The sequence below is a fragment of the Haemaphysalis longicornis genome, unplaced genomic scaffold, assembly GCF_048455015.1.
Source record: "Haemaphysalis longicornis isolate Haplotype H1 unplaced genomic scaffold, Haemaphysalis longicornis Haplotype H1 scaffold_1, whole genome shotgun sequence".
NCBI lineage: Eukaryota > Metazoa > Arthropoda > Arachnida > Ixodida > Ixodidae > Haemaphysalis > Haemaphysalis longicornis.
The window spans coordinates 173,763,401-173,780,479 of record NW_027526203.1 but is presented as its reverse complement, the minus strand read 5'-3'; the positions used below and the strand labels follow the sequence as shown (position 1 = coordinate 173,780,479).

At 46.9% G+C, this 17,079-nt stretch overlaps 1 protein-coding gene across 1 annotated transcript in view; it reads left to right on the top strand.

Annotated features, from left to right (window-relative positions):
* LOC144139424 (dynein heavy chain, cytoplasmic-like) overlaps positions 1 to 17,079 on the top strand; it is a 157,593-nt gene that overhangs the window by 57,157 nt on the left and 83,357 nt on the right. Inside the window, exons 26-31 of the mRNA XM_077671760.1 lie at positions 2,298 to 2,463; positions 2,973 to 3,158; positions 6,332 to 6,535; positions 10,735 to 11,017; positions 12,952 to 13,052; positions 16,909 to 17,065. Of these exons, the coding sequence (XP_077527886.1) occupies positions 2,298 to 2,463; positions 2,973 to 3,158; positions 6,332 to 6,535; positions 10,735 to 11,017; positions 12,952 to 13,052; positions 16,909 to 17,065 (1,097 nt within the window). The remainder of the gene's footprint in view (positions 1 to 2,297; positions 2,464 to 2,972; positions 3,159 to 6,331; positions 6,536 to 10,734; positions 11,018 to 12,951; positions 13,053 to 16,908; positions 17,066 to 17,079) is intronic.

The following is a 17,079-nucleotide window of genomic DNA, read 5'->3' as shown; positions in this document are numbered from 1 at the left end:
GAAGCACACGTGCGCGATGGGGTGCGCCTACTGGCTGCCGCGAAATGGGGCGGTGGTTGGCAGAACGGGCCTGCGCCGACGGCCAGACTTAGCCGTGCGGTGCCCGCAAGAAAGGATGGGCTGTTGATTTGGACCGTTGCTGGCCGCTTATGTTACAGGTGGGGGTCAACCTAGCACAGTTGGGGCTGTCGCATGTCCATGTGGCTTTCTGCACCAACAACCGTCGCAACACCACCATGTACCATACGGTCAACTAATGGCTGGGGCATTAATGCTTTTAGATAAGTGGCAGAAAAGCCGAAAAGGGGTCCTTGCGACGTGTTCCAGGAATGTTTTTTAAGGTGCTTTGTGTTCGGCTACATACCAAGGAAGTTCATTCATTTTTCGTGATGTCTGAAATGACGTAACCAGGGCAGGGCCTTAAAACTAAAAATAGTATGCTCACCAGGCCTGCTACCATCTCACAGATGGCTGTTTGGTCATGTTGCTGCGGGGCATCAGGCAGCGTGTATGCTGCTGTTCTTGGTTGCCTTGCATTGCCCAGAGACAGTGGCGTACACAAGATTTTATGTCGAGGGGGAAAAAGGAAAGCATGAAAGGAGAAAAAAGTAAAATAAGCCAAAAATTAGTCCAGTAAAAATATTGGGATGATGTTATGCTCTACATACCATTTTTTTAGGGCGCTAGAACGTAAAGTGCGCAAAAAGAAAGAAAAAGAAAAAAAGAAACACCGGGACACTCGTTTTACGCCTTGCGCTGAAACGCTTCGTAATGCGTACTAAAAAAACACCGGGACGCTCGATTATGTCTCTCGCTAGAATGCTTCGTGCTTCAAAGACACGAGACTTGACGCTGTATACCTCCACGCTCCCAACGGTTTCATCTCCGTTGGCAAAACTGCCAAGGTGCCAAGAATACGCCTGTACACTGCATGCTTCGCCCCTCCCCAGGTTTCACGTTAGTGGAGATGGCCCGGGATTTTTAAAATTTTTTCCCCCCAGTGAAATCGCGAAATGGTTCATAGTCATTGTCAGAGTGCACATAGCAGCTACATATGGTTAGTGCATAGCTTGCAATTGTGGTACTAAAGTTATCGGTAGTCATTATTCCATCATAGGCAAAGTTAGTGGCCTCGTACCCCCCGCGGATACGTCAGCTTTGGGAGACTGCAACAAAAGAATACATTCACTGAGTCCGTTCACTTTGAGCTAGCTCACTTTTTGGGTTCAATGTGTAGCAACACAGACACGTGAACGACCCATCTTGCGGCGAAGGCATGATGCTAAATGCGAGCATGGCAGGCATCTGTTTCACCGCAGCCTCAAAGCATAGTATAATGGATCAAGCGATAAATTTATGGCACTTACAATACCGCTTTCATCTTGAACAGATGCCTATATGACCAAACTTGTAGTCGATCTGGCGGTAGGCGGCTATCGTGGATCGCTTGTTGAAACATTTATCGCAAGTCGCCTAGGCAGGCTAGACATTCATTGTCTGTTTAATACCGTACTCTACTTCGTCAAGACATGACAACATTTCGCAGCACAAAATTCTCTCTACCCCCCCCCCCTCCCCTGGCACTATCATACTGGACAAAGGTTCTGCTGGTGTGGCATAATTGCAGAGGATTGACAAACAGCGTTGTTCCATGGCACTAATCAGTGCGGACTGCCAATGCAGACGGCGTGACAGCGCTTTGAGGAACAGCAGAAGTTTGAAAATAGGAAATGTTGCTACAAGTAAGAGCAGAACATGTTGCTGCTTAGGCTGGCTGCATTGCGCGCATCCACTATGCTTGAATTTAACCTTTTGGGGACGCGAAAGAGTCTGATGCCGCCACCTTTGCTCGCACGATTTGCTTAGCCGAAAGCACAACACCCCACCCCACCGGCATCAGAAAAACCAACACATAAACAAAAACTCCACTTTTGCGCGTGTCCAAAGCAGTTTCACTGCGTACGCATCACGTGCTGTTTCGAATGTTTTGCCAACAACCCACCTTGCCACACTGAGCACGTGTGCTTGCCGTCACATAATGGCCGCCGTGTGACGTACCCCGGGAGGGGTCCATTTTCTGGCCTATGCCCAGCCGTGTTGACCAGGAATTCCACTGTTGAGGGACCTGACTGCACTGGCCTGGTGGAAGTTGAGTACAAAGCCATCTTGGCGTCTTTTGCAGCATATGGGTAGCCTTGCATTTTTGGCACACGCTGGGCCTGCATTGGGCCGTTTCAGGAAAGAAGAGAAGGTGGCCGCTCAAGTGTGTTATCTAACCTTTTGCCCTGGCTGTGCAGGTTCTACTTTGTGGGTGACGAGGACCTGTTGGAGATCATTGGCAACAGCAAGAACATTCCCCGGCTGCAGAAGCACTTCAAGAAGATGTTTGCTGGCGTGGCCTCCATCATGCTGAATGAGGAGAACACCCTCGTCACGGGCCTGTCCTCCAAGGAGGGCGAACAGGTGGGCACGCTCTCTTCTTCCTCTGCCAAAGCCGCCCGGCTTGCGGGTGGTCCTAGTGCTCTCTCGCTGATCGGCAAAGCGAAGCTGTGAATCGCGAGACCTTGCACTCGTGGTGGGACACCGAGTTCAAGAGCACTTCAGTTATCTTTGGTTGGGATTGTTATGATATATTGTTACAACATGTTATAACATGTTATAATAAACAGCAAATCCTAGTTTTTCCTACGCAATAATTTAGTTGAAGCAGAATGATGTAAGGGAAGATGCTCGTTGAAAAGGAGAATTTCTGTACAATAACTCATACAGGTAACTGGCAAGCAATTAAAAAGGCTTTGTTGTGGAGTGAATTTGGTTGAAGCGGTGTTTGTAGTAGTAGAGAAGTGTCGTGCCCTAGGGACAGAAGCATAGCAAGGAACGGAATGTGAGTGCCTCACATGCCTCCCCGGTGTGGCGAGCACTTACTTCTCCCCTCCTGTCGGTTGAATGGCTGGGTGGGGTGTGGTGTGCAGATGGTGTTCAGCACACCGGTGTCCATAGCGGAGAACCCCAAGATCAACGAGTGGCTGACCCTGGTGGAGAAGGAGATGCGGGTGACGCTGGCCAAGCGGCTGGCCTCAGCCGTGGCTGAGAGCGCCCCCTTCAAGCAGGGCACCATCAACCTGCAAGACTACATGGACTGGACCGACCGCTACCAGGTACGGCCACTCTGCACACGAAAACGGGGGAGGGCTTGCTAGTACCATTAATTTGCATTACTCCGCTGCTCACTTGCACAGATGTGCTCTTAGCTCTTCAAAAATAGTTTTTTTTCCCTTAAAAAATGTGCACCTGTGGCCAAAACTTATAATTACACATTTTAATTAAAAGAATCGTTAAAGGAATACAATAAAGTGATTGCAAATCAAATGTGTAGGGAATTGTTAGAGCCCCTAGCTTTCTGCGATTCCGCGATTCCGCAAAAAATTGCGGAATTAAGGTTTTCCCGCGGAAATCCAAAAAACCCGTTAAAAGTGTGGCGCTACGTCCCCAAAACGATAGATTTGGTGAAATGTGGCGGAAAAGTGGTATTTTCTATTACTAATGGCAAAATAGTTTCTATTATTTGTCTGCAACGTTTTTACTGTTGAAAATTTGAATTTGTATCTGCATATTCCAACCTTGTCAAATAATAAAAGTGGCTAGTTGGCGCAGCCTCCACCCGAATCAAGGGGCCTAGCCATAGCCACAGAAAGAGAACAACGCACTCAACAGGGCCCGTCAGATTGCAAACAAAATGAAGGGTGCAATGAGTGAAGCGGCTAGCAAGGCGCTAGTATACTTGTGACACTTGGAAGTTCTTCAAGAGTGCGAGGTGCTTGGATCCCCTGCAAGTTGGGTGTCTCTCAGAGAAGAGATCAGAGTTTGGGGCCATTCCTGGACTTTGGGAAGAATCCCTAGCCCTAGCTGCTGAATGGAAAGTGTACCTAAAGTCTGCCCAAGACCTCAAGTCTAGTGACAGGGACTTGGCACCATTTCTTTCTAAACAAGAAAAGCCAGGTGAAGGTTCTGATGTCCCGGCTTTCTGGGCTGGGATGGAACACCAGACTCCAACACTTTCTTCCACTGCCCTTAAATAACTGTCGGTGCCAATCAACTCTGTTGACGCAGAAAAGTAATTCAGTCGCTATGGCGACATCGTGTCTCACAAGCGCCATTCTCTTTTGTGAAAAAAGCACAAAGCATCACCAGATGCTCAGCCACAACAGCTTCTGTCAGTTTTAAATGAAATCTAGCATGTCAGGAGTCTGAAGTGTCTAAAAAATGAACTGTACATGAGCCTTATGCCTTTTCAATGTTGCCGTGGAATTTTGCAGATTCCCCTATCTAGAATCGCAGAATTTGAAATGTTCCGCCGCAACAAGTGAGGGGCTCTAGGAATTGTAACATGCAAACGCACGGCAGCAAACAAATGGAGTCCAAAAGATAATAAAACAAACCAGTTTCAAAGACCTTTCAAAGTGCAGTGCCTTACTGAATTAAACTGCATGGCATGCTAATTAAGACACAAACTCTAAGCAGGCACACTATGTGACACAAGCAGGTCGGTGCCGGAGCATCTGGCACACAAAGGAGCCAGGGGAAAATAAACTGGGCTGAGAGCTGGGCTGCATCAAAAATCCATTCCTTCAATGCCCGGAAGGTGGAACCCTGATGAAACAAGTTTGCCACCGTTGAAGAGATGCCAATGCCAGCCCCTCGCGAACTATCCGGGGAGCACAAAGTGGGCGAAATGTAAACCTTTACTAGGTATTGTAATGTTACAGCAGCAACTATGGAGGGCGTGTTGGCAAAGTCGTACAGTGGCGACCCTCGAAGGGTTAACGTTAAAGTGCATATAACGTGCAGGCGTGAAAACTGGCTGTTGCCTATTTGCGAACTCTTCTTTTGGCATCTTTTGTGGCTTACAGCTTTGGTGCTTAAAGGAGCCATGAAGAGAAAACACAAGTTTGGTTCATTCAAAAGATTGTCTCGTTTTAATCATACTGACACCACTTTTAACGTAAACTTCGCTCAAATAAGCTACATAATTAGGAAAAACGGGAATGGTCATGCGACCCACCAGCTCATTTCCGCAACAGAACCTATGTCGTCACATGGGCTAAGATCTGCGATTGGCGGAGGCTGGCAGAAGCAGACGCAAATTAGGTAGAACTTACAAACTAGACGAACGAGTGATTTGCGCTTAAATTTAGGGCACATTCTTTACAAAGCAATAAGAATGATGGGACAAACAGTGGAAGTTACGAAAGCACATGTAAACATAGAAGTACTGATGCGTTCTGCTGTTCGTACTGCGCACAGCATGCTTGGTTTCACTGCACAGCACTACGGGGCTTGGGATTGTCTCAGACGACACTGGCCGATTGACGCAAGCAACGGTGTCTTACGTGACCCCATTTGTCGAGCGAGCACTGTTTCAGGGAACGAATATTTTCTCCCAGAACAAAAACAAGCCAGGTTTAAATGCGGGCAAAAACAAACCAAACGCTTGCCACGGTATGGTGGCGCCATCTAGGTTACGGAACGTAAAGAAACGCGGGAACAAACCAACACCGCTGTACAGGGTGGAGACAACCTTCGAACGGTCCCGTGCCGCCGCAATTGGGCCAACGGGCTCAGCGCGTTATTCTTTTCGTTTCCCACGAGACCTAGCAACGCGAAACAGACAATATGATTTAAAATTCTTCAGTAAACCGCGTTGCGGCGATAATTTTAGCGCGGTTTTGACACAATGACTTGCTTCGGCGGCGAGCGAGCAACCAAAAATGGCGGCGCCAGCGTATACGTGTCTCTACCCTGTACGGCGGATGCGTGAATGAAGGTACTCTAGGCTGCAGAGCGGTCGGTTCCTGTGATGTCACTTGGGACCACGAAAACGCACGATTGAGCGGGAAAATCAAAATTTTAACCTAAATTGTTTAATTTCTCAGTGAATAAAGCACCGTTTGTATCCGGACAAGCGCTAGGGGCACTATAAAACACGAAATCTTTCGAATAAAACCAACTTGCATTTTCTCTTCATGGCTCCTTTAACTAGGTGAAATTGTCACTGTGGAGAAATGTTTTAGCTTTTTTGACTTCCTCATTTAGCAAGACGAACCACACAGGATTGCTGAGCATACACTGTATTGACTCATAAAGAGTCTCTGTGCCACTGTGCGCTGTCAGCACCATTTCGCCACAAGGGATGCCAAGGTTTACCTGTTGCACAGCGTGATTATTGGGCCGAGAATTGCCCGTGAAATGTGCGCCACCTGGAGTGTCTGTGCTGGTGTTGTGACCGCTCCTTGGCGGGCCCTGCCCCCTCCTGCCACCCCGACACGCGCAGAGCCAGATCGTGGTGCTGGCTGCACAAATCTCGTGGTCAGAAGACGTGGAGGCGGCCCTGCAGACGATGGAGAAGGCCGGCCCCGATGCCAGTCCCGAGCCCCTGGAAGCGGTGCTGCAGTCGGTGGAGCAGACCCTCAACGTGCTCGCCGACTCGGTGCTGCAGGAGCAGCCTGCACTGCGCCGCAAGAAGCTGGAACACCTGGTCGGTAGTATTGGGCGCTTCCTCTGGCCCATGCCCAGCTCGACGTTGAGGCCTAAGGGTTCCCGAGGCGCTCTGCATTTGGGTGCCTAGGTGCAGTATGTTTGGTGGAGGCAAAGTAGAAAGCTTCAACATAAGCACTGACTACCTCGCATTCCATAGCCAAGGTGTTGCTCCCAGCACGGTAATGGCATTCCAGAAGTTGTTCCTCCCAGGGGGAATGTCGCAAATCTGAAACGCTAGAAACAGAACAGCTCATCTCGTACATTTGCAGGGCTAGCAAAACCTACTTGCATTAGTAGCCTCTACTGGCAGCAGCGTTCAAAAAAACTCCATTTCCTCAGAGGAAGCAGTTTGGGCTCATACCGCAAAATCTCACAATCTATTTGGCCTAGGTGCAACAACTGTGTAACAATCGTATTGTACTGTAATTAAAAGAAGTGCAAATGCTGGATCACATTCAAATTGCCTTAGTTTGTCCGTACCACCTCTTCCTTCCTCTTTTTATTTGTTCTAGTTTTTATCGTTGCACACATTGCTTATCTACAGTAGTATTGACTCAAAAATTTATTAAAAAATTGCAGTTTCAGTGCAACTCCAAACGCAGCATAGCTTCTGTAAGCCTGCAAGCACCGTAAAAACCCGCGTATAATACGGACCCGCGTATAATACGAGGTGTAATTCGGGGACCGCAAAATCAGAAAAAAAGTTTTCATCTGCATATAATACGAGGTAAAGAGCACAGAAAACATTTATTTGCACTGCAGTTACCCTTCAGTCATTGTCAGTTTTCGCTGGCACTGTCTCCCGACGTTCGTTCAGTCATCGTCAGGTTCGCTGCCGCTGTCTCTTGAAGTTGCCTTGTTGGAAATGTCTTCCCACAGAAAGTGGTCCTCAGTGCCATCAAGGGCGTTCGAGGTGCCGCATTTCATAAAAGAGCGACTGACGAGCTGCTCTGGGATGCTGGCCCACGCATCCGCCATCCAGCCACAAAGCACCGCTGGAGAAGCCCGTGTCAGCCATCCGGTAGCTGTCACTTACGGGTCTCCTGACCTCATCCACTCTTGGTAGCAGGACCTGATGCAGTCTTTGAAAGGCTTGTTGATGCAAACGCCTAGCGGTTGCAGCTGGGATGTCATTTTTTCTGGAATGACAATGAGTTTGATGCGGGGTTCGCGCAACAACTTCTTCACGGAATCGGGCAGGTGGCAGCGAAAGGCGTCCAACACGAGCACTGACGGGAACCCCAAACAGTGCTCCAGGCCGCTGACACCACACAGACTTTATCCAGTCAAGCACCAGTTGCTTTCTCCACCCGCGAATGCTGCCTTTGGTGACGTCGAACTGCCGTCCTGCGGCGCAATTCCTGGTGGTCTCGGCACATAAAATAACTTTTCTTTTAATTGCCGCTGAATACTGCCTTCGTGCACCTGACATCGTGATAGACTTGCGGCAAACGTGCCGATCCTTCACGTGGTCAAAACAATCAAAATGGCGCCGGCTGAGAGAAGCAGCAGCCAGCTAACACCACCGCAAGTAGGCCCACCCTCCGCTGAAACCGAAACCGAAAGTGCAAATTTTCGGCTGAAAACTTTGGGATCCACATATAATACGAGGCACAAATTCTACATAGTAAAATATGGAAAAAAACCTCGTATTATACGCGGGTTTTTACAGTTTTTATCGTCGTACACATTGCTTATCTACAGAGTATTGACTCAAAAATTTATTAAAAAATTGCAGCTTCAGTGCAACTCCAAACGCAGCATAGCTTCTGTAAGCCTGCAAGCACTACAGTGGAATCCTGGTTATGCATCGCCTGACTATGCAACAACCTGTGCTCCTTACGACAGATCCGTCCATAGAAATATCGCATCCACTGCCCCGGTTATACGTTCAAGAGTGCATGCAGTCTATGGTAAAACTGTAAATACCTATGGCTGTCAAGAGACTAAAGGAAGGAAAGCAAGGCTTAGTGGTTAGCATTTTATTTATTTATTTATTTATTTATTTATTGATACTGCGATCTTTTACAAGATCATAGCAGGGGTGGTACAAAACATGAACATCAGTGGTAACAGGCAAACAAACAATCAAAAACAAATGAAGTACAAACTTATGTAACCGATAGCTGCAGTGATTCTTCGAGACAAGAGAATCAACAAAAAGCAAGGTACAAACATAGATAACAATCATTTCTGCAGTGAATCTTCAAAAGCAGACAATGTACTTAGGGTAACAACATCGTTATGTAGATTATTCCAATCCACGATTGTCCTAGGAAAAAAAGAATATTTGAAACAATTGGTTCGTTGCATCAATGGAGAGATAGTAAGATTGTGTCTCTGTCTTGTCGCGTAACCCGATGAAAAGTGAACGATATGTGATGTGTCAACTGCATAGTGACCTTTTATCAACTGGAAGAGAAATTTTAAGCGCAATATTCGATTTTGGTCCGGAATGTTTGGCAATTTGCTTTTCAAGAGAAGGTTTGTAATCGAAGTAGGACCGTACGAGTTATAAATGAACCTAACAACCTTTTTTTGCACCCTTTCAAGTTTTTGGATATCAGTCTGAGTGAACGGGTCCCATATGACCACAGCATACTCCAGTATAGGACGGATAATGGCATTGTAAGCGAGGAGACGAATAGTTGGTGTGGTTGATCTTAAAGAACGCCTTAGGAAAAAAAGTTTACGGAGAGATTTAGCTACTACAAAATCTATGTGTTTTGACCAGGATAGATTTTTTGTAATCCAGAGACCAAGGTACTTGTATTGAGTTACTTCTGACAGAATTGTATTGTTGGTGGAGTACTGGAACAAAAGAGGGTCTTTTTTAAGGGTAATTCTCATAAAGACTGTTTTAGCAAAATTACCGTATTTATTCGAATATAGGTCGACCTTTTTTTTCTGAAAATGTGCTTAAAAATTGAGGGTCGACCTATAATCGTGCCCGAAGAACCTCGACCTATAGTCGTGATCAAAAATGGCGAGCGCACTGAGCGATCCGTTTCTCCGTCGCGCCCGGCGCTCCTCAATTTGAGGCGGCAGCGCGGAGCATCTAGAACAAAGACAGGCAAGAAAATAAAGGAAAAAATAACAAAACAATCAGCGTAAGAAAACCACCCACAGTCACTGCCGGCTATCGCGCATTACCTGCGGCCGAACCGGACACGAGCGAGCTGGCGTACTGGCTAGAGAGCCAGATTGGCTTGGCTTGGTGTCTTCGGAGCCGCGGTAGCGGCTAGCGCGAGGTGGGGGTAAAGGTGACTTTCGCCACCTAGTGTAGCCACCTCGTGAACGGAACGGCGTTGCCTGCTTCGCTCGCTGTCTCTACTATCTCCCGTTCTCCGTTTCATGCACTTCCTTTGTGTTTGCTTCGTTGTGATTTCCGCACATAACGTTTTTCTCGTGCGCATTTAACGATGTCATGTCGGACTTTAAGCGGCGGGTGATCCTGTTTGCTGAGAACTTGAACAACTGCGCCGCTCAGCGAGAGTTAGACGTTAATGAAAAGCTGATCAGGGGATGGCGGAAACAGCGGGACGAACTTTTTGCTTGTAGGGGACTGCGTCGTGCGTTTCGTGGCCCTACAATTGGGAGGCACGGTGCTCTCGAGAAAAAACTCCGGCTGCACGTTGAAGAGGAGCGTGCGATATTCAGACCAAAGCTCAACAGTTAGCGCTGCGAGGCAGGATTGGTCGTTCAGCCTTCAAAGCCAGTCGGGGGCGGGGGTGGGTAATGAACTGCGGCGCATGCGGCGCAAGTTCGGACGACGACGCAGTGTGTGGCTCCGACCAGTGAGGTGACCGCGTTGTAAATAAATGGGAGTTTTAAAAAGTTTCCTGAAGTTTTTTCTTAAAAGTATGGGTCGACCTATAATCGAATGTATTATTTTTTTTTTTCGGCGACTTCAATTTTTAGGGGGTCGACCTATATTCGTGCTCGACCTATTTTCGAATAAATACGGTAACAGGCATCTGCCATTTGTCACACCACGAAATTACTTTGCAACATTGTCGTGAGCAACGTTACTTTGCAGCATGCAACGTTGTCGTGAGCCAGTTATTGTGGGCAGGTATTGTTGAAGCCGCTTGCAGGACGTGACTGCAAGAGGGAGGGCTGGTGAGCCGATCACGAAGTTCACGGTGCAGCGGACGAACGCTGCCCCTTCTTTCCATTTCCCCCTGCGTTGTGCAGATCACGGAGTTTGTGCACAAGCGTGACGTGACGCGCTCCCTGCTGCGCGGCGGCGTGCGGGGCCCCCGGGACTTCCAGTGGCTGAGCCAGATGCGCTTCCACTTTGACCCGCGGCAGCCCGAGGTGCTGCGCCAGCTGTCCATCCACATGGCCAACGCGCGCTTCGGCTACGGCTTTGAGTACCTGGGCGTGCAGGACAAGCTGGTGCAGACGCCCCTCACCGACCGCTGCTACCTCACCATGACCCAGGCCCTGGAGGCCCGCCTGGGCGGATCGCCCTTCGGTCAGTATCGGTTCGAAGCTCGCGTTCACCAGGGGACTGATGGAACTTGGGATTTGAAATATCGACACTTCCAAATACTTCTCACTTTTAAAAACCAGAGAAACATGTCACAAACACTCATTAACTCTAATTTAACTTTTTCTCCCATGCTGTGAGGGAGTGGAGCAGCTTTGATTCATCCATCACTATCAGTTCGTCATTAAATTTTCGGAATTAGTAGAAAACTTGGACCAAACATAAACAAGTTGGATGTGTCTGTTTTGTACTGCTTCCTAAGCTTACCATAGCAACGTCTTTACACTTTTTACGTAGTTTTTTTTTAATGAAATCTTCAGTGTTGAACTCTGCTACCCCATGACAGATGTGTTCATGTTCGCCTGCTATTCTCACTCTGCATGCACTGGTTAAAACAACGCAAGTGGGATCTGTAAAATTGTTCTATTCATTTTCTCTTGTTGACAAACATCTATATTTGACGGTTTGCCCCTCTGTGATAATCCTCATTAGATTGGCAGTATGTACAAATCAAAAAATAAAAATTAGATGGCAAGACCAGTGCTTGCTCTGTTACCTCCAGGGATGTACGAATATTGAAATTTTCGAATACAAATCGAATACGAGTAAGGAAAAAAACTGCCTTCGAATATCGAATGTGTGTAGTAATGAAGATACAAACATGAAGTAACAAGAGTATTTACTGCCCTTTTATATTAAATTGTTGCGTTTAACTACAGTGCAGGAGTTTTATAAATTTCTTTTTGGCATGGCTGCAGCACAAACGTTATCCTGGTGCCCCGTGGTAAGCACACCCATGTTGCAAATGGGTTGGCATGCCAAAAAGTTCTGGTTATGTATTGTTCTTGTTTGGATTAAATTTAATTGCCAGAAATGAAAGGCAAGCTTCGATTGAAGCGGGTCTAGTGGCGTTAGGCCTAGCCATACAGCGGCCTGCGCCGTTGAAGGGCATGCTTTTAGCGATTATCTATCAAGAATACAATACGTGTCTTAAAATTGCTTCTATCAACACCTGCTCCGAAAGCTGGTTTTGCTGCTCCGAAACGCATTTTTGCCTGCTCCAAAAGCTGCTCCAAAGTGGCCTAAGCCGGTAGCATCACTGACATGACTTGTGAGTACATCGGTAATTGCGGGACCATGTAGTATGGCCTTTATGAGAATGCGTGGCACGCATATAATTGTTACTTGCGCTAATCTTTGCCACTTTTCCAGGATATTTGGTCGCTGCCGAATAAATTTGGAAACTTTCGAGTATGAATTTCTCAAATTGAATACACTTCGAATAAGGAAGATATTCAATTCGTATTCGAAATTTGAAACATTTTCACCCCTAGTATTCTCTGATCGAACGTGTGTTACCTGGCATGCGAAATTTGCAAAAAACAGAAGCCATTAAAGCTCTTTCAGATAACAAGCCTGCTCAGATAAAAATAACTGCCTTTGAGGCATGTTTTTTAAAAGCCTTTTGTCTGAGTTGGCGTGCGGGCATTCTTGGTAGGGTGTGGAGTGGGAACAAAAGCAACAAGGGCCTGATGGCAGATAGTTTTGTAGCGTTGTCTCCTTTACATTTATTGCTCTGTGTTGGCAGTAAGAGTGCAACAAAATGAGGTTTCTTCGAAGACTGAGCCTCTATTGCCTGCACACCATTCGCTTGTGTGCGGACCACAACCTGTCTGAACCTGTGCAAATTGTAAGAAAAAGTCCCTTATGCCAGCAAATAAATTCTTTGGTTTAAAATAATTTATAATGCCATTCATGCAAAGTAAAAATATTGAAAGACAGTTTGTTGTGGCCAAAAAATTTTCAACTATTAAAGCTTGGATCCAAGCAAACATCAGGTTGAATATTTAAACATTAACGAGCATTCACTCCTGCTTCCTTTTTCTTCTTGAGGCACTAATGTTGTCGCCTCCTTGCAGGGCCTGCCGGCACTGGCAAGACGGAGTCTGTGAAGGCCCTTGGACATCAGCTGGGCCGCTTTGTTCTTGTCTTCAACTGTGACGAGACCTTTGACTTCCAGGTGAGGAGCGCCTCTGTCACTGTTGTTGCACACACACACAGAATTGGGGCCTCTCCCATTGTTCTGGCTACAATATTTGGAAATGCGAAACTGCAGGTAAAATGAATCGAAGGCTCACCAATAAAGCAGCTGGTTCTGCTTGGCATCTACCACATTTATTCGAATCTAGGCCGGCCCCGATTCTAAGCCGACCCCCGAAAGTCCGAAGCCACGGAAAAAATAAAAAAAAATAAAAAACTTACCTCGAATGTAGGCCGAACAAAAAGGTGAGGTCAGCGTTCACAAAAAGAAAACACGTTTATTGAACATGAAGATGCGGTGCTGGAACTCGGTTTCTCTTCAAAATCACCGGGTAACTTCTGGGCGGTTGAGGTTCGACGACGGAGGCTAAAGCCGAAGCGCTTCATGAATTTCTGTAGCCAGCCCTGACTGGCTTTGAAGTGTGCCCGCGATAAGCCTCGTTCCCTTGAAAGCTCCCTTGCTTTTGCCTGGAGCACTTCCATCGTTACTGGAAGGGCAGCTGCTCGCTGCGTCCGAATGAAGTCAGCCAATGCCATCTCCATTTCGTGGTGACGGCCTTCTTGTGGTCCGTCCGGTGAATGCCATCCTCGTTGCAGCGCACGCAAATATCCTCTCCCGTTGCGTCCTCCAACGAGGGACATTTTTTTCATCCACGCCGAAGTCTTGCCCAGCTTGAACGTTCGACAACTCCGCGGCTAAAAGAACTTTTCCTTTAAAAGCAGCACTATAATGGCACCGCTTGTTTGGTGCCATTGCGCTGTCAAAACCAAACTCCACACCGCACGCAGGCCACTATCCGCACAGTTCAGAATGGCGGCATCGCCCCCAGCTATGGCCACTATGGCCCCTTAAGTGGCTACTGGCTCGTCTAGTAATGGCTACAATACTGTCTTTTCTGGGTGGCGCTAGCTGCACGCCACTTCCCTCAATTTCACTTGGAAATTGGCGTGCGTTTCAAAATCCTCGAATCCAAGCCGACCCTGGAGTTTGATATATCAGTATTTCAAAAAAACTATTGGCTTAGATTCGAATAAATACGGTATTTGTTAAAAAATTGGTGTATTTGCTACTCCGTTTTATTTTGTGTTGCTTTGGTCAGCATTATTTGTTGTTTTTTCCGAGCAGTTTTTGTGTTACAGCTGATTGCTTCTAACACTCGTGCTTGGGTTTTTCATTGGTTCGTAGCAGCCGCGTTCTAATTTTTGTTGTTAAGCAGACCATTTCTTATTGTGCTGTTAAGGAAGTGGAATGCAGATCGCAACTTTTTCGTTATGGCCAATTTTGGCTTGTTTTGATTTCTTCCACAGAACATTTTTTCTTTTGAACTACTGGACACATTTAACATTGCTATGCATGAAATTGTAGCTTATAGATTGCTCTTTCAAACATATAACAGCAGTTTTGTGAAAGGTACAAATATTTACAGTTTAGTGGTCAAATAAACAGAAAAAAAATGCACTAAAGGTATACACACTATACATATAGGCGATTGTACTGAGCCTAAAAACTATTTTAGGGATTCTAAGATATGCAAGTTGTTTCTTCGTTCCTAAGCTGTGATTCAATATACAGGGTGTTTCACGCAACTTTAGCCAGAGTTTAAAAATATTTTGGATGCACTCTAAGACGATGCAACCAAATGAATCTTGCTACCTTTTCTATGTATTTTCTCACGCTATTTTTGTATGTTGGTTAATTAGGTAATTAGTCAATTTTAATTAGCCTACTTTTGAACCGACAAAGCTAGGCAAAAAATCCCAATTAGAAAGTTGTAGAGCGGCATTCAAAACCTCAGATTAAACACTTTGTCATTGTATCCAGTAAGTATTAGTTTTTCAGCGTATTGAAGATGCCCGCGAAATACAAAAAAATATGTGACGTGCCGGCTCGCGCATCTTGATAACATTGCTTCCAAATGTAGCGCGCACGAACTACCATAGGCGCGCCGCCACTTAAAAAGTGACAGCTCAGATGACGAACCTGTTGATTCTGGCCGGACAAGCTATAACCACTGCGTCTGCTTATCGCTATTGGCGATCTTTTGCGAGAGCAGCGCATCGCTGGTGCAAGTGGCACAGCCATCGCCTATGTTGCTGGCCTGTCGCCTTTTAAGCGGCGGCTTGCCTGTGGTAGCTTGGGAGCGCAACGTTTGGAAGCACTGTTATCAAGACGTGCGAGCCGGCACGTCACGTATTTTTTTGTATTTCGCGGGCATCTTCAATACGCTGAAAAACACTAATACCTAATGGATATAATGACAGAAAGTGTTTATTCTGAGGTTTTGAATACCGCTCTGCAACCTTCTAATTGGGATTTTTTGCCTGGCTTCGTTGGTTCGGAAGTTGGCTAATTAAAATTGACTAATTACCTAATTGAGCAACATACAAAAAATAGCGTGAGAAACTACATAAAAAAGGTAGCAACATGCATTTGGTTGCGTGGTCTTCGAGTGCATCGAAATATTTTTAAACTCTGGCTAAAGTTAGGTGAAACACCCTGTATATATACATCAAGGCTTGCACTCCAAGTTTTGGATTTTTGCGGGCCTGGCGCCAACCTGGTGGCCCTGACGGCTGGGCCACTCCGCGAAGCCACTCAAGAGTAGGTCGGTCTCTAAAATATGCATCCAAGCATACTTGTTTGGGTTCTCACTCAAAATCACTATCACTTCAGTGGTAAACAACAAGAAAAAAAATCCAGCGCTCTTGAAGCGGTGCATACCGCTCCGAGTGCTACTGAAATGGGAGCCAAGCTTGAAGCTGATCACGCAATACGGCGCGGTGCATTTGGCAAAATATTCCTGCCCGACGTTGTCCAGACCCTACACATAAAAGTAAAACCGCAGTCATCGGATGAGAAGCCCGTTTTGTTTTTAAATACAGCGCAATGTCGAAAACAAACCTTACCCTGAGTACTTGTCGAAGTCTCAGGCCGTTGAATGGGAGCGTCTTTATCAGAACTAAAATCTGACGAAACCACATCGTTGCTGGAGTCATCACTGCTGCTGGGGTAAGAAAAATCAGCGGCTGCGGCTGCCAAGTCCTTGCCGCTCTCACGAATTCAAATTTCACTCTCGACGTCGTTTCTGCATGCAAAATGTAAACAAATGATGAAATAAAAAAGAGTTGCCAGTAAATACGCCAGGTGGCGTTAGCTGTCCGCAAGGCGCCGTTTTTAGCTTTTGCGGGACGTTTGAAATCATCGGAACTCCTTGTTTGATGGCCTATGGCATTGTAAGGAAAGAGTTAAGCACTGGTTATGGACACCTTTGGTGGTCTTAGTGTCAGCCCAGGATTCAAGGCAGCTGACTGGTCTGATAAGGATTTGCAACTCCTGTAGTGTTAATGACTTCAGGTGATGGCTTTAGTTCGCTTTTTGTGGCTGCGTAACTTTAGTGACTCGTTCTTTCCTATGCCGCTTCGTTAGGCCTATACATGTCTTGCCGTGTAGTGGGCTACCCTCTTTTCTACACGAACCTGGATGTGCTGGTCTGTTACTGCTGCCCACTGTGTGCTTGGCTTGCATTCGAGCCTCTGATGCGCTTCATGGCTCAGCCCACTTTCACTTTGCCCTACCGTAGTGACTAGAAGTGGCAGCCTAACACACCCATCATGGTGGCTTGGTGGCCAAGAGCAGCATTTGTCATTTTATTTGAAATGAAAACGACAAATGCTGCTGAGCAGCATTCGTTGTTTTCATTTCCGGCCACGGTGGCCGTATTTCAGGCCTAGGGGAAAGAGATTTTGGTGAATGTTCTCAATTGTGTCACAGTAGTTGTGGTGTGGCTTGGTTGCACAGCCCCTGCTAACACGGTGCCCTCTTCCCCCCTCGGCAGGCCATGGGCCGCATCTTCGTGGGCCTGTGCCAAGTGGGTGCCTGGGGCTGCTTTGACGAGTTCAACCGCCTGGAGGAGCGCATGCTCTCCGCAGTCTCGCAGCAGATCCAGATGATCCAGGAGACCCTGCGCAGTCGCGAGGGGGCGGGGCCCAAAGGTGAGGGCTGCTTG